The sequence below is a fragment of the Phalaenopsis equestris genome, unplaced genomic scaffold, assembly GCF_001263595.1.
Source record: "Phalaenopsis equestris unplaced genomic scaffold, ASM126359v1 Scaffold000761, whole genome shotgun sequence".
Classification (NCBI taxonomy): Eukaryota; Viridiplantae; Streptophyta; class Magnoliopsida; order Asparagales; family Orchidaceae; genus Phalaenopsis; species Phalaenopsis equestris.
In genome coordinates, this window is record NW_018165201.1 from 4,689,082 (window position 1) to 4,707,273 (window position 18,192).

Below are 18,192 nucleotides of genomic sequence, written 5' to 3' on the forward strand. Positions count from 1 at the left end.
TTAATAATCAATTAAAAGTATTAATGAAGAAAATAAAATAAAAATTATTAAATTAGATTCAAATGATGTTTTAAATCTTGCTCTAATTCTTAACATCTTATAGCTACATATTTAGGATTGTCAAAACGCCTATTTGTTCGTGAACGACTTGTGTTCGGCTTGCTAAGCAAACGAACCGAACATGAACACACTTTTTGATCTCGAGGTATAAATGATCTGAACGAGCTTAGACCTGGGCTCTCGTGTTCGGCTTGTTTACACCCCTACTTCTCATGAGGGAAATTGAACACAACTCATATAATTCGATTAGTTTTAAGCTGTTTATTTTGGACCGATTTAATAGAAATTGTTTGTTATATAACATAATTCAAATAATAAATTTATTTTAAAATAGTTTAACTAAATTTAAAATGAATTCAATAATTGCTTAAATATTGTGCTGTAATTTATACATCAAGACGACAATCTATAAAACCTTCCTTCAATTCGTTTACAGTCTCCACATCACTCTCGAGATCGGGAGAGAGAGAGAAAGGCGGGAGAGAGAGATAGGGGGGAAATTTAGGGTTTCTTAGTCTGCTTCGATTTGGGCTCTCTCATAGTTCAGTAGGGATCGTAATGGACAAGCTAAGGAAGCAGGCGAGCAAGCTCAGAGAGCAGGTGGCGAAGCAGCAACAGGTGATCTCCATTACTTTCTTATACATAGATTAATACGGCTTGAATGATTCGTTCGAAAATAAAGCATGTGGTAGATGTGGAAACCACCCTTCTCTTGGATTGTTTTTTTGGCGACCTTTGACATTAAGGGGTTGTAGGGTTTTGCATAGCTCATTCGGGAAGGAGGAAGTGTTTACTATTTTAATGCAGTATTCATGGTAAACGGACAACCGATTTTAGGATCTAATCCCTCCAGGATTTACTAAATTCCATCTGAATTAGATCGTATTCGTAGCCAATTAAGATTGTGTTTTGTTTGGGTTACATTTTGTTTGGAGGAGATGGAGGAATGCGGGTTCATTTTTTTTCCCACAATTTTATACTAGGTGTTTGGATTCAATGTGATTGATTGGTAATCTGGATTTACCTGGAGAATTTTAACAGATGTTCATTCTTCTTCATTGGGAATCTCTCATCCCATCCCAGTAAAAATTGGAAAATAAATGTATATGATCATTATTGTGACTCACGTGTACTTTCTAATCAACCAAACAATAATAAAAAAATTCACTTAAATTTCTCCTATACCAAGCAATCAGGTAAAAAATAGTTTCAATTAAACTCTACAATACCCATTTTTGTTTTATTTTTATTTACAATCTTTCAGTTCTGTCAATTCAATCAGTTCTAAAATAATAAAATAAAATTGGTGAAATAATTAATTTTGTTTTACTTATATTGTTCATTCTCCTTAGAAATCTGCTGCAGTGCAAACAAAACCAAGTTTTCCATATTTACTTTGCTGGGATTTACTTTACAGTACATTTACTTCACTAGAAAATTGTATCGACTACTTCACAATTTTTTATTTGTGAAGGAAATGGTACTTAGGTTATTAGTTTGATGTGTAGTAGCTGCATTTACTTTAGATCAAGCTATTTTTTCAGGAGTGATTATTTGGTTTGTAATGTGTACATAGGGGAAGACGTGCATTGGCATATATTAATGTGTGCTTTGCTATGTATTATTGTACATGGGATCTTAAAATATTGGAAGATTTACGTGCATACCACTCAATTCTTATGTCTTTACACATCTAACGCCCGAACCTCAATTTTAACATGTATGCACCTTACTTGTGCATGAAAAGGAGTATTTCACTCTTTAAAAGTTAAAAAAGTGGTCTTTTTGATGTGATAAGAAAGATTTGGGTGACATAAATGTGAAAATAAACTAAATTTACGGTTTAGATATGTAAATACATAGGAATTGGGTGGTATGTATATAAATGCCCCAAAAATATTTTCTACACAATAAAGCATTGTAAACACACACCAATAAATACAACTGCATATCCTTTTCTGCATGTGTGCTGCATATGTTAATTTTCTATTCCTTATTTAACCCCTTTCAAAAAATTGTTGCTAAAAAAAATGTTGCTAATTTTGTCGCGCGGGTTATCTACGGTATTTTGGATTATTTTTCATCCATTACACTTGAGTGTCTTAAGAAATTTGTTGGGAATTGAATGTATAAACAGAAAAATAAAGGACTATGCATGAAAAATGAACATGTATAAATCTAATTTTGTGTTAAAATTCTTCTTTTTTTTTGTGCACTAACTGCATGTTTGGTTATTGGACTTCTCGCACCGGTGTGTGCCCGATGAATTGTATATTATGCTGGTTTCACAATAAATTTATGGTGGCCTAGTTTTTCTGAAGCATTGATTGATGTTAAATGCGTCAGCTAATTATTTAATATATCGTCAGAGAGTTTATTTGGTACTGTAGAAGCATGCCTTATGGATCATGGAAATCATGGTGTTCTTGTTAAGGAGAAACCCTGCAGAAGCCACAAATAAGTGCTGGCAACATGAAACATTAATTTAAATTGCTGCTGAAAATTGTATTCATTTTTAAAAGCCAAAGAGGGGACATGTTGTGCTTGATGATTTAAAGTATATCAACCTTTATTATTCTCACTTCCTTCCTTAAGGCATGTTTGGCATTACTTCTATTTCTTTCTTTTTGTTTTTATTTTTTTTTTGTTATTGAAAACGGATCTTGTTGGTATAATTTTTACATGTTCTATTTAAAAAAATATATATATACGAATCAACTTGTTTTTAAAAATGCTCAAAGCACACAAAAGATATTTTGAGAATTTTTAAAAACAACTACCTCAATCAAACATATTTTAATTTAAATGAAAACATAAAAAAATAATTAAAAAAATGAAAAACAAAAATAAAAGTGATCTCCCATTTCTCTTTCTCTGCACGTTAATTTATAGAAGGAGGCTCAAGAAGCTTTTTGTTTTTGTTTTGTTTTTACTTGTGAGAAAAAGTGAATCTGAGTTCTGTTTTTATTCTTACGATTATGCATGCTTGCATGTATTTATCTTCAATGTATTGAGAGGTTCATCCATTCATTCATGGATACATATATACTACTGATAAAAACATGTGTGCATCCTCGCATTTGAACAATTATTTATAACTGACTTTCTTGTTTTATTAAATTTCAGGCAGTGATAAAGCAGTTCAGTGGAAGTGGTTATGAGAGTTCTGGTGTAATGGTCATCGATGAGGTTGAATTGTATAGACATCAGCAACTGGAGAAATTATACAAATCTACTCGTACAGCAAGGGTAAGAAAGGACGGGCCTTGCTTTTTGTGCCCATTGTGTTCCGATATTCGTTTCTCAATTAACTCACTATAACCACCCCCAAGGTGCTTTCAAAACTGCATTTCTTCGTTTAAACTCATCTCAAATAATACTACACTTTCCCAAGAAGGTACTCATAATTTGTTTTTCTTGAGTTGTTTCCAAACTCTGTCTACATCATACTTTTTATGAATACTTTTTTTAGTAAAGCATATATATCATCTTTATATTTTTAAAGATTTTAAATCCCTCTCTATAATTATATATTTAGGTATATCGTAATTAACTTATTTTTATTCCTTTCCCGTTATTGGCTCATCTCCCCTCCCCCTTTAGTACGGCTAAGCCTTTTATGAGTAGAGATATGTCAAAAATAGTTCGGTCGTTTTATTTACATCCTATTGCCTCTTTCAGCCTTTATCCTTTTCTTTTGTCAAGTTTCCATTTCACCTATTGTTTGATCCGCACTCTTCAATTTTTTAGATGTACTCTTAAATTATGCTGGATTGGTTATTCTAAGGATCAAATAAAGCCAGGCTTATAGTGGACTCTTTAAGTAAATGAGCTTGTTAAAGCAAGCTGAATTAGAGGCAATTATGGGTTCAATATGAATGAACATTTAACATTAAGTTTTATTATACAAACCCACCTAAATCAATTTCTTAGCCCCCTAATCGACCTGGTCGTCTTATGTGGACTTTTAGAACAGTCAATAAAGCTTGCTTGACATTGGGCACACTTGTGCCCTCTATGAATTTGAAAAGTCATAGAAACGTGTTGAGGCACAAAGGGATGCTTTTTGTCTCAATTGAAGCTGGAATGAAGAGGGCACCAATATTAACATCAAAGATGATGTATATCACACCTAAAGAGATAGCAAGGTGTTAACACTAGCTTCCATTCTAAGAGGTGATCTGTGATCAACCACATTAAAAGATGTGGGCAGCCACTAGTACTCTAATAAAAAATGCTCTTGATAGTCACTTCATCACCAGGGGAGGATTTTAGGGTGTAGGGGGTGCCCTTTAATTTATGATAGAGAAGTTAATATAATGCTAATATATAATTCCTTCTCTTCTGTAACCAAAACCCTAGATTCTCTATGTTTGCCTCAAGTTGGATTGCCTTAACAGCCATAGCCAAGGCTCACCTAAGCGAACAGTCATTACAAGCTCATTGGATTAGCGCCAATAGTTACAATCAGTTTATGATCTAATGTCCATAACTCACTGACTTAAAGCTCTATTGTTCATGCAAGGCTTCCTAACCTTTGGATTGGGTTCCACCCTGTGAAATTTGTAAATTGAACATCAGGAACTGGACAAGGTTTACCATCCATTCTCACATTTATGTTCCACCCACAAAGTATTGCCCATAATTGCATTTGCCCTATAGTGAGAACCTTGAAAGTTAGTATTGAGGAGACATTATTATTGGGGAGTGCATTTCTAATTTAAGACTTTAGCCTGTAGGATGTTTGAAGCCCATATTTAAATAAACAAGGATATAGACATCAAGGGAAATGTGGTTATAATATTGATTTGCCTTTCAGGAAAAATCTCAAAATTCCTCTATAATCTTTGGTATTTCTTCCAGGGCTTACAAAAATGCTCTCAGCCGCCTCTTCGTCATAACTGTGCCCATTCTCCCTTCTTTCAGGGCTTACAAAAATGCTCTCAGCCGCCTCTTTGTCATAACTGTGCCCATTTTCCCTTCTTCCATCACAATTGAATTTTAGGGTCTGTTTGGAGCAGTTGTAGTTTATTGATAATCTGCTGATAAACAGCTGATCTGAATAAGCTGCTGATTCGGATAAGTTGACTGACAGTTTGGTTTCAGCTGTTTAAAAACAGTTGTTTTGCAGCTGTTTGGAATAAATGATCATTCTGCCTCTGTACAGTGAAGCTTTTTACAATAGAACTGTTATAGAAATATATTTGTTGATCCAGAAACAAAAAACGAGTTCAGAACAATACAAAAAATAAACTACAAACTTCACTTAACAGTGAGTGCCGAGATTAATAAAAAAAGAAAAAAAACTATTAAAATGACAATTAAAATTATGAAAATATTAATATTAGTTTTGACCATTTTTGTTGATGGTGTAGATGCACCCAACTCCCTTGGAATCCACCCAGATGCAGGGCAAAAAAAAATGATAATTTAAGTGGCCATAAACAAAATTCAATTTTTCATTTATGACATATTGATTGAATTATTTGCAGAGAGCACATATGTATAAACCATTTTGTCAAACACCAAGCAGGACTGACTTTCAGAAATCAGATGCTTGCAGAAATATTTTATCTCAATTCCTGCTTATCTTTTGGTCTTTAGAGTAATATTTATGGGCAGATTTGAGAAACGCAGAAAAAAATTGAAAGGCAAGGGAGGAGTAGGGTAAAAGGTCTTGGGTATTTCGGAGAAAACAGGACTGAGAAACATGAGGGGGTTCAAGTACGAATCTGGAGTTGAAAAGGAGTAGAGGCCTCTGGTCGCTGATCGCAGCATGTCGTTCGAGGTTGCATTTGCCAAAACATGGAGGAATATTAGGGGATGAGAAAACAGTAACCAGAAAGAAGTTGTGAATCGATTCTTGGATGGAGAAAATGGCCAGTTTAGGAGATCGACTGCTCTGTGATTTGGATCGTGCATGTGGAGGAGCATCCAAGTGCAGCTGTATTCGAGAGAAGATGGGAGCGCGATAGGGCAGGTTAGCAGGGTAAAAGAACGCAAATGAACGCGGGCCGCGGAGTCAATCCCGCGGCCGCATTTATTTATTAAACCAAAACATTATATTTGAAAAGGTCGGATGAACGCTGTAACCAAACAGTAAGACGGTGTTTTTAAAACGCCGTCTGCACTTATAAGTTGTCCGAAACGGGCCCTTAGATAAACAATGGCAACCACTTACCGATCACTGAATTCAATGCCTTTGCATTTTATAACCATATGCTTTTAAGGGGTGGCCAGCAGAACAACAAGGCAGGTGGAAGAGGAGATTGAGATTGTATCGGATCATTTTATTACTTGTATGAGTTGTAGCTAGATAGATTAAACTATATAAAGCACCAAGGTTGACGTGACCATGGTACTTAACATCAAATGCAAAAACTCGAGGGCACATGCAAATGCCCTTCTATATGGTACAAAGCATTAGATATGTTGGGCAAGTGTGTGGCATGCACTATTATGATTTTGTGATTCCACAGCCTTAAATAGGGCATAAAATTAACTATGTTCAGAGGCATGTCGGGGCCATCTTTGTGCTATGTATCAATGCCTTTTCTGGTTCTTCGAGTATATTGATCCCTAGTAGAATATCTTCTTAAGTTTAGTGGCTCCAAAAAAAAAATTATTTTTGAGCTTTATCTGCTGAAGTTTTTGTTTGCGGTAGGTTGAATTGAGTCAAATAAGAATTGATCCTTGGGCCTCTTGAACAATCAAGACTTTTTAATCGTAGGGTCATTGTAGTCTCTTACTAGCTTCTGGTTTGGAGTCATCTCTCAATCTTGAAGTAGCATGCAACTTGGCGATGAGAGTTTTCTATCAATATTCACATACTTGAACAATCATAACTCTCTTGTTGTTCAATGTTGTTGCATTTAGTCTATGTGCGTTGAGCTCTTATCTCAAAAGAGTTCATTTTATGTACTCATTATTGTTGCATTGTAATAGGTTTTGTGTTGTATGCTCTTTTCTCAAAAGTGTTCCTTTTATTTATATTAATAAAATGTTGTTATTTTACCGATTTTAATCTCAAATGTTGTTAAGCATATTACAGCTAGCACCAAATCCCTATCTTACAAGATTGATCTTTCATTGAGGCTTAGGCATCACTAGATTCTAACTGTTTGTCTTCTAAGATGAAGCACCTAATTCGCATCACTTTTCCTCATTGAACTAGAAAAAGTTTCCTTGCAAACTAGCACAAGTTTAAAGTGTGTGCTGGGCAATCCGATCAGAGGTTGTACTGTATATTTTTATTGGTGGTTTAAAAGAAAAGAATTATAATTTTTTGTTTTGAATGTCATGTTGTTATGTATTTGTTTTGTGTATATCTGCATTTTATTCAAGTGGCAATTGCCATTTTCTTTTCAGTATTAGCGAGTTTTGACTGAGATAATGTTTCTTCAGGATTTCCAAAAGGATGTTGTTAGAGCAGGTGACGTTTTTGCAAGTATTGGGCATAGACATATTGAAGCTGGTGATTGCTTTTAAATTTTTTATTTCTTTAAACTGTAATACTCTCTTGTCGTTTTTTTTTTTTTTTTTTAAATGGATTGTGTTCATGATTATAAGGGACAAAATTGTCGGAGGATTGCTTTAAGTATGGAGGTGAGAACTATGCAAGTGATGGGACTCTTGCTAAAGTTGCATCTTTATATGGCGGTGCTTTAGTGAATGTGGAGAAAGAGTATGAAGAATATAATAAAATTTTAATCACACAGGTCTGTTTACTTATCTGTTCCTTATAAGTTATAAGATGTCTTGTAATACTTGGATTTCTGTTCTATGCTTGTTTTTAATATCAAGCTAAACCATGTCCATTTTCAAAATCAACATGCCTTGTTCTGCGGTTCTTTCTTTTAATCCTTGAACACATTATTTAAAAATGAAATATATGTTGATTTTTGAAGTGTCTACTTGGAGCAGCCAGTGCTTATATATGAAGGATGTGACATCGGTCTTTTGTATGATATTGTGATGATGATAGCCTTCTCGTGAGAAATATTAAAAAAAAAACTATCAAAATGCGTTGGGAATTGTCTCCTTTCAACTTTGAGGGACTTGAAGAGGCATGAGATTAGCTCTATTGGGTGAAACTCTTCATTAATATCATGCTACTATAAGTTTTTTGATTTTCAATTTTTTGGTGAACCAAAGTCATGTAGCATAGTTCAAAAAATTGGGTTAATCGTCTCAATATGATAAGCTTTACATGTTGGCGGTTGATGGCCATCATACTATGATTTTTAGCAAATGTTGAATGATGATCTATGAGGAACATAATAAGGTGGATGGTCGATATATGATTGGATGGGCATCTTTGGATTTTAGTGGTTGACAAACGTTAGTTTTTGACTAGCATCATGCATTTGGTGAGAGCCGATGGGGAATGTCGGAAGTTGGATAGTGCGACTTTTTTTTAAAATGATGTTCGAGGCACACAAAGAATGCCTCGAGGCTTAAACCTCACTGTCACCAATGAGGCTTAAGCCTTTTTTTTTTCTCCCTAATCTCGAGGCATGTGAAGTGGTGTTTTAGTTAGGCTATGTTAAAAAACTATATTGTATTATTTTATTAATGTGTATTGCATTATATTTTATTATATTATACTTTTCTCATATCTTATACATCACTTTGAAAAGGATAGAAGGTAATTTAATTATGATTACTTGATTATGTTATTTACTTTTTATTTTATTTTAAATTATATTTGATCTTATATTAATTGATATAGTGAGTAGAAAGAAAAATGTAGTGATTGAAGAAGATTTACAAAATGTCAATGAGATATAATTAGATGATAATAAAATAATTACAATAACAATAATAAGCTTTTATTCCATTAAGTGGGTTTGGCTACATGAATCTTTTTCCTCATTGTGTTCTATTGAGTGTCATATTTTCATTTAATTCTAACAAATTAAGGTCATCTTTTATACAACATGCCCGAGTCTTTTTAGGTCTACCTCTACCTTTCTTAGCATAAGTCGAATCTAAATGTCTACTATCCTAACAAGTTCATCAGATGACCGACATTTAATATGACCAAACTATCTATGACGGCTCTCTCTAATTTTGTTTGTTACTAGAGCTACACCAACCCTTTCATGGATATATTAATTTGGAATTGTCTCTAAGTGCCCACTCATCCACCTATTCATTCTCATCTCAACAACACTTAACTTAGTTTTATGCTTCTCTTTTATAGGCCAACATTCTATGCCATAAAGTATTGCAAGTCTCACCATCATTTTATAAAAAATTCTTCAAGTCCAAGCGGTACTTTCTATCACACAATAGGCCTGATGCATTCCTCCACTTCAATCATCCAACTTGAATTCTTTGAATACCATCCCCATCTATATCACCATTGCTTTGAACAATATACCTGAGATATCTAAAACGTTCACTCCTTTTAATGACTTGATCACCCTTTGTTACAACCCCACCACTAGATCTACTACTACTAATCTACTACTACTAAAATACATTTTATATATTTAGTTTTATATCTACTCAAACGAAAGCCTTGAGACTCTAAAGCTGACCCCCATAATTCAAGTTTTTCCTAAACTCTTTCATTAGTCCTATCCACAAGAAGGATTTTATCAGCAAAAAGTGTTCGCCAAGGTACATCCTCTTGTAAATGTCCAGTAAGAATATCCATAACTAAAACAAAAAGACAATCCCCGATGTAGTCCAACTGAAATAAGAAAATACTTGGGTCAATCTTCTTTCTGGAAAAACATAAGTAACAACTCTAGCGTACATATCTTTAATGACTTGAATACAAGGCATTCAAACACCTTTCTTTTCTAGAATTCTCAAAAAGAACTTCTCTTGAAACTTTATCATAAACATTTTCTAAATCAACAAAATCATATGTACTCCTTGCTCTCTTTGTTACCCATTTTGTTCTTTTCAATTCAAACCTCTCAACAAAAATAATTTGTATAACTTATAATAAAATTACATATGATGATTTTTCTTAAGGTTATCAAAATGAGAATTAGGTCATTGTGAATCTTGTTGTGCATAGTGTATTCAAATTTAATATTAATGCTTATTATGAATCTAATTTTAAATATTGATAAAACTGAAATTTGTGGTTCATATTTTTATGATAATAAATCAAATCAATATATCAATAACGTATGTTATATTTTTGAATCATTTTTTATTTTATAATTTTTTTTTCTATTTTTTAGACTTATAATGCTGGAGGCCCTCAATCCTCCTCGAGGTTTATGCCTCGCTTAAGGCAAAATGTCTCAGTTTCTAATTTTACTTTCTAAAACCTTGTTGGCGACAATGGATATCGATCTTGGTTGATGGTTGAAACGGGACAGTGATGATAGGCATTGACAATTGTTGACATTTGCTATTCGGCCGCCACGAGCAATGCTCTAGAATTTACAAAGTCTAAAAATCCTCTCAACTAATAGTTATGCCCTAAATGAGTTTAAATAATGTCTATTTATAGATTTATGGAGGGTAATATTATTCATTTATGATAAGAATTCAGACAGCCCGTAAAGGCCTCAGTTTTTTATACTTTTTGGACATCTCAATGCCTTGTTAATCTCATAATTAAGCAATTTTTGGCCTATTCATATGTTCATTTCAATTATGAGCTCACAAAATCTGGATGATATATATGACTCCTATTGCAACTAGTTGATATATTTGATGAAGGTCACACAATACATACTAGGATTTGCAGATAAAAGATCACCAATTAAACATAAACTCTCATTCTTTTGTGGTAAACTTTAAAATATGATAAGCTTTAACCTTACGACATTGCAATGACCAAATATGTCTAAGAAAATCAAGTAGAAATTGAGAACAAAAATTCATTGAGCATGTTGAAATTTTGCATTGCCATTGAAAGCCCACTGGTAAGGAATTTAATTAAAATCTGTAACACTACAGAGCCAGTAACAAGATATTAAAAAAAATAAAACAAAAAGAATTTTTGAGTTGGAGAAAGTTAAGAATTGCATTGGTTCAAGGAGATACAACAACAACCACAACAAGCCTTTATCCCACTAGGTGGGATCGGCTATTTGAATCCTTTTTCTCCATTGTGTCCTATTGGGTGTGATATTTTAATTTACTTTTAATAAATTAAGATCATTTTTTATACAATATGCCAAAGTCTTTTTAGGTTTACCTTTGCCGTTCTTAACATCAGTCGAAGCTAAAACATCTACTATCCTAGTTGGATCATCTGATGGTCGACGTTTAATGTGGCCAAACCATCTAAGACGACTCTCTCTAAAATCTTGTCCGCCACTGGAGCTACACCAACTCTATCATGGATATATTCATTTCACATTTTCTCTAAGTGTCATGCCACTCATCATGCCACTCATCCATCTAAGCATATCTAAGCATTCTCGTCTCAACAACACTTAACTTTGTTTTATGCTTCTCTTTTCAAGGCCAACATTCTATGCCATAAAGCATTGCAAGTCTCATCACCATCTTACAAAATTTTCCTTTTAGTTTAAGCGGTACTTTTCTATCACACAATAGGCCCGAAGCATTTCTCCACTTCAACCAACCAACTTGAATTCTACTAATAATATCTCCATCTATATCACCATCACTCTGAACAATAGACCCGATATATCTAAAGGGTTCACACCTTTTAATGATTTGATCACACGCATAGTTACAACTCTGTCACTAGAGCTACTACTAAAATTACATTTCATGTATTCAGTTTTAGTTCTACTCAAACGAAGGCTTTTAGACTCCAATGTAGGCCTCCATTATTCAAGTTTTTCCTGAACTTATTTCTCTAGTCTTATCCACAAGAAGGATATCATTAGTGAAAAACATGTACCAAGGTACATCTTCCAATAAATGCCCAGTAAGTGCATATGTAACTAAAGCAAAAAATATGGGCTTAAAGCCGATCCCTGATATAATCCAACTGAAATAGGAAAATACTTGGGACAAAGAGATAAATTCCCTAAAAAAATTATTGCACAAGGAGATAATTTCTCTTAAAGTAATCCATCATCCAAGTGAACAAAATTGACAAAAATTTGAAGGTTTATCAAGCAAAAAGTCTCTTACATGCTTTAGATTTTATGTTTATAACATCAAGTTTTCCTAAACTCAATTGCATCACATCTTAATCAGTTTGATTCACAAAGACTTCACATGATCATTGTAATGGTAGGAATATGTGCTAGGATATATACAATTGACTATATGAATTATTTCAGCAACAAAGACATGCACATCAATTTGGGATGGATATGCCTTTGCTAATGACTGGATGAAACAATAGTAGTCTAAGGGTCATTTGGTACTTAGTTGCAATTCTCTGTAAAAATAATTGTTCTTTTGCAAAAAAAATAAATTATGTTATTATAGATTTTTTTTAATTAATATAAGTTGAATAGGAACTTTTTTATTGTTGCTGCATACTAGTATATCTGATTATGAAAAGCTCTACCTTATAGATAAATTTGTGAAATCCAACAAAAAAGTTATAGTTAAATAGAAGTGTGGCAATGGTTTGTAAAATAGGACTACGAAAAAGCTGTCCAAAAGATATCTCAAGCTGCTATAGGTACCCCTTGAGGATCATTGCTACTTGACTGTTGCATCCTCTTTTGATGCCACAACCATCTGCACCAATGCCATATGGATTGTTTTGGAGTGGAGGGTTTCGATTCTAAATTGACTCAATCTCAAGATTCTTTTAGTAGCTTTGCTGATTTTGTGCATAAAAGATTTTTGCTAGAATTTTTTTTGTTGAGGCACTGAGCAGAAGAAAGTTTTTCTCTCATAGATTTATAAGATTTCAAGTGAGCTATCATTTTTGTTATGTAGTTTTCATATTCCTAAGGATTTATTATCTAAAGCTATTATGCTATTTCTACCTTGTCTAATATAACCTTGTATTTTGCTTGGTAATTATTACTAATTGATCTTGATGTACTCATATCTTTTTATAGAAAAACTAGAATTAATGCAACCATTCACTTGAGTTGAACTAGGTCAGAGGTTTCTCATACTATAAATATCATAAATAAGAGAACATATTTTGTTATCATAGGAACATCACAAGCATATTCAAAATAGAATGAACCGTGAACTAAATAAAATTACAAAATCAAACTAAACTAAAATATTGTTCAGATTCATTGAGTGATTATTATGTCTAGATTTCGTAGGTACGATTGGTAGTATTTTAGGTGTTATTCGTAGTATTGCAGCATATTTTACCACAAATTACAATACCATCAATAACACCTAAAATAATAACATCCGCACCTAATCCGGTTGCAACTCATCCAGAGGTAATAATTTTTCCATTCATTTGCTTGATGTTTCTGACAGGCATAAAATTTGTAGATCTCCGTTACTATTTTTGGTGCTATTTGGACACTTCATTTCAAAATTTGTCAGTCCATAATGAGTTAAAAGAAGGAGACTTTTGTTATTATGAATTTATTTTTGGGCACATCTGCCTATTCAACATTTAGGTGATTAAGTGGGAACCCAGATCTGAAAGCTTGAGGGCCATAAGTTTTTGGAATTGCATCCTATAGCCAAAATTCTATGGAGCTGGAGATTGTCGTGCATCACTGAATAGGGACCCTCAGATTATGTCTAATAATTATCCTCTGATTTTCATGAGCAGGGCTAGAGAGAAGTAATGGGTAAAGTACCATAAAGAGCATTCCAATCTTATTCTACTTTATAGTTTGGTCGCTAACATTTAGAAAATAGCATCAAAGTTATTATATTTTTATTTTTTTTATAATAATTGGATTACTTCTCAAGAGAGTATCAGATTTGTTTTAATAGAATCCAGCACATTATTTATCTATGATAAATCAGAGTGTAATAGAATCCATAAACTAACAAAACCATCGTTGACCCATATCTTGCAAGTCATTTAATACATATTAAAAATATAAGGGTAATTTTGTTAGTTTAATGAATATATATGACTTTGATTTTGTCACCGGCATTAATGCATATATTATATTTTCTTTATAAAATGTGCAAATTATAATCAAAATTGAAAATATAATAATTTACATGGCATATTTTGAATGTTAATGGCCAAAACTGCAAATAGAATAAAATTCAATGATTCTTGTTCTACTTTACATTAATTAATATTTTCTTTGATTTGAATATATTCATGAATATGTAAGTCCTACACTTTTGGGTAGATCTTTTTTTTTTTCATGTTTGTCTCTTCCATGTCGACCTTACTGAACTATAACATTTCATGTTTGTCTCTTCCATGTCGACCCTTACTGAACTATAACATTTTGAATTGTAATTTCCATGTATATGATGCTGTAGATGCTAGAGCCTTTAAGAGCAATGGCTACAGGTACTGCCTTGGAAGATGCCCGCCATCTCGCTCAGCGTTATAGTCGGATGAGACAGGAAGCAGAAGCTCAGGTAAGGTCTTTGTGCCACCTTTTTTTATTCCTACATATGCAACTATTTTGAAAAAAAAATCGTAATTCTGTGCTTCTTTGTGAGCCGCATTTTATAATTTTTTTTAGGTCATTCACATACATACCACCCAATTCTTATGTATTTGCATACACCTAAACTTAATTTTTTACATTTTTACCACCCAAATCATTCATATCACATCAGAAATACCATCATTTTTTAAAAGTTAAATACTTTTTTCATGCATAGGTGATGTGGCATGTATGTGAAAATTGAAGTTTAGGTCTTAGATATGAAAATACAGAAGAATTAAGTGGTACTTATGTAAATCATCTTTTTTTTTAATATCCATTGTTTTAAGAAATTCGGATGAGTTAACAGGTAGGAGAAGTTTCAAGGCGGCAATCTCGAGTGAAAGAAGCCCCTATTTTTGAAAATACTTCAAAGTTACAGTCGTCCGAATCTAGGATGCAAGATCTAAAGGCAAACATGGCTGTCCTTGGAAAGGAAGCTGCTGCTGCACTAGCTGCTGTTGAATCACAGCAGCAAAGGTTGACTCTCCAGCGCTTAGTTGCTATGGTGTGTAATACTCTTCGACTCCAAGGAAATTAAATTTGGCCTGAAAGCAGTTTTTCATATTTATACTTTTTGTTTTGTTTCAAGGTTGAGGCAGAAAAGTCATTTCATTTAAGGGTAGCTGCTATACTAGATGATGTTGAAGCAGAGGTACTACTTTTCACCTTCACCATTCGACCATTCAATGGTCCAAAAGTTAAAAGTTTGTTACAAAAATTGTCTGTAGATGCTCTCTGAAAAGCAAAGGAAAGAATCAGCCATTCCTTCAGTTCCTAACCACACACCACAACCATCACCTAAACGTTCTGAAAAGGCATTATATTTCCTTGCTGAGGTAAAAACTATTAATATTCGTGTGGTTTTAATATAATTTTATTGCTGTTAAGTTGAGTAGATTTGCTTTATGATTCCTGCTTGCAGGCAGTGCACCCATTCACAGCCTTTTCAGAGAAGGAATTGAGCTTGGCTGTTGGCGACTATGTCGTAGTGAGGCAGGTAAGCCTATTTTACTAGATTGTATAATCTCATGAGAAACCTGACAGTCATCATCATTTTATGCCTGACCTATTTTATTTTTTATTTTTTGGAAATTTACGTACATACTGTTTTATCTGACACCCGAAGTTTGATTTTTACACTTGTAACACCTTGGGTAATAAACCTATGCATGAAAAGATGTATTCAAAATATAGTTATGGTGATATTTTTATCTGATGTTAAAGATTTGATCGGCTTGCATGAAATATGAATATTTATTTAGGTGTTATATGCAAATACATAAGGATTGAATGGTACGGTACATCCTCCCCACCCCTGTTCTTCCGGGCTCTGAAACTGTCTTTTCATATGGAAAGCTTGGTAGTGCCTTATAAATTTTTTAAATCCTGCTACTATCAATTGTGTGACTATTCTCTAGAAATGAAATTCAAAATGATACTATTTGTATGATCATTTTGGATAAAAGTTGAGTCGATAGACTAAATTGGACGTATTATATAATTTAGGGCTAAAATGGCTCGTCATTTATATTTTAGGGATCATTTTGATATTCAGTCTCTTATCCTGACTATTGCAAAGTTCAAAATTTATGATCCACATCACTAACCATTTTGACCGCATCAACACATTCACAAGATCCTCATATTTGTTTGTCTTATATGCTTTATTCTATGTAAGGATTTTAGTGAGGATATTTTGTACTATATGCTTTATTCTATGTACAGATTGTACTGAGGTTATTTTGTTTCTCTCAAGAACTGTGTCCATGGGTGGGCCTTAGGTTATCGCCAAATGCAAGAAAAGTTTTCTATCTTTCCCCTTTCTTTTTTGGCCACCTTTTTGGAAATTAAATTTTTTGAAGTCTTAATGTATCTTTAGAGTCTATGAGAGGGAACATAGTTATAATTATGATACTTGAGCATGTGAATGCCAAAATCTTTGGATTTTGTGGTTGGGTGCTATTCTTAAGGGCAGTCTCATAACGGATTTAGGCCAGGATTCAACCTAGATGTAGGCTAAATCTTGTAAGACGGTCGTTTTGGACAAAATAAAGCTGCGGATTTGATAAATCCTAATTTCACGGATTTCTGCCGTAAATCCGAGATTTACTAAATCCCGCAAATCAGTGGATTTACATGATTTACGAGATAGAGCTATTAGGATTTATCTGGATTTGATAGATTCTGATTTCTCGGATTTCGGCCATAAATCTCAGATTTACTAAATACCACGAATTGGTGGATTTGCAAGATTTATAGGATTGAGCTATTAGGATTTATCTGGAAGTAGGCATAACTTTCCAAACAGTTTTAATGGATTTACAAGATTTACGAGATTTCATTGCTAGACAGTTTTCTAATTTAACCCACCTAAGATTTCATAAATCCAAATTTACCGGATTTTACTAAATCCTAATAACTTAAATCTCATCTTTTGCTAGAAAGCACCTTAATGTCTAGTTTCTACTTGTGAAAGATTTCAAGTCCAGTTGGTGATAGATAGAATCATATGTTTGAGCCTCTTCAAATCATCCAATTTTTTTTAAGTGTTGCAACTCCATTTCTCACTGCTATTTTTGCATGAAATCTGGTTTTTCCTGCTCTTAAGCGCTACAATCTTTTTTTCTTCTGCTGTCACATCACTGTTAGTTGAACGAACTCCATCAAAGATTTGTTGTGTTTATTGTAAAACTTGCCATGCTTGTTTTTTCATATTATAAACAATCCTTTTGTCTACAACAATTTTGCGCCCTTTTTGTTGTGTTTGGCCAATTGACAGTCAAGTTAGACCATCACTTTTAAATTTGAGTTTGCTCAGTGCTTGGATTGTAGTAACTATTTTAGTGTTGTTTTTTTCACATACTTAAATCATATACTTCAAAGAAATGATCCGATTTGATTTTATAAGGAATTCATATCCTAAAGTTTGTTGAATTTATTTCCTGCAACCCATTTGGCATAGCAGTTGAAGGTCTAGCACGCATATACTTAAAAGTGAATATCTTTCTATTGTTCTGCACACGTAGCTGCTGCTGCTTTCTTCATTTCCCTTAAAGTGAATGTACAATTTTTCAACATAATGAGATTGTGACGTGGCTAATTGGAATTTTTGTATTGGGATGACAGGTTGATCAATCCGGATGGTCTGAGGGTGAATGTAAGGGCAAGGCGGGTTGGTTTCCTTCAGCTTTTGTGGAGAGAAGACAGGATATCCCTCCGAACAAGGTTTTACCACATGATTTGTAAAATAACTATAAAGTTTGTTCTGCAGATTTGACCATATTAGCAGCCTCTTTGTATGCAATTCTGCTGTTATGATTCATTCTGTTATTATAAAAGTGCTTTTATATCTCCTGTAATATTCATTATATGCATATATGTATATCATGGGAACTATATGTCAGATAAATCAATACTTGAGCCTTAATTATTTTTGTATTATGATGGCCTTTTTCAGTATATTTAGCCGATGATAAGCTTAGACTTTAATTAACTGTTTATAATTATTAATATTATCTTGAGTACTATAAACTAGTTGATTAACATAGAAAACATTTATCTCAAAATAAATTCAATAATTATAAAAAACATTTTTTAACTAAAATTTGATCAA

General features: G+C 33.2%; 1 protein-coding gene across 1 annotated transcript; it reads left to right on the top strand.

The window, feature by feature from the left end:
- Window positions 1–465: 465 nt before the first annotated feature.
- On the top strand, window positions 466–17,989 carry LOC110030990 (SH3 domain-containing protein 3). Its single transcript, XM_020734002.1, has 10 exons — window positions 466–678; window positions 3,187–3,309; window positions 7,465–7,534; window positions 7,630–7,778; window positions 14,404–14,505; window positions 14,887–15,084; window positions 15,169–15,231; window positions 15,308–15,415; window positions 15,502–15,576; window positions 17,706–17,989. The coding sequence occupies exons 1-10, from the start codon at window positions 619–621 to the stop codon at window positions 17,823–17,825; spliced, it is 1,068 nt and encodes a 355-aa protein (XP_020589661.1). The 5' UTR covers window positions 466–618; the 3' UTR covers window positions 17,826–17,989.
- Window positions 17,990–18,192: the final 203 nt, after the last annotated feature.

Bases quoted from the DNA above. Each gene is read 5' to 3' on its own strand.
- LOC110030990 (XM_020734002.1), top strand. From the start codon at position 619: ATGGACAAGCTAAGGAAGCAGGCGAGCAAGCTCAGAGAGCAGGTGGCG. The intron at 679-3,186 runs GTGATCTCCATT...ATTAAATTTCAG, and splicing joins AGGTGGCGAAGCAGCAACAG to GCAGTGATAAAGCAGTTCAG. The intron at 14,506-14,886 runs GTAAGGTCTTTG...ATGAGTTAACAG, and splicing joins GACAGGAAGCAGAAGCTCAG to GTAGGAGAAGTTTCAAGGCG.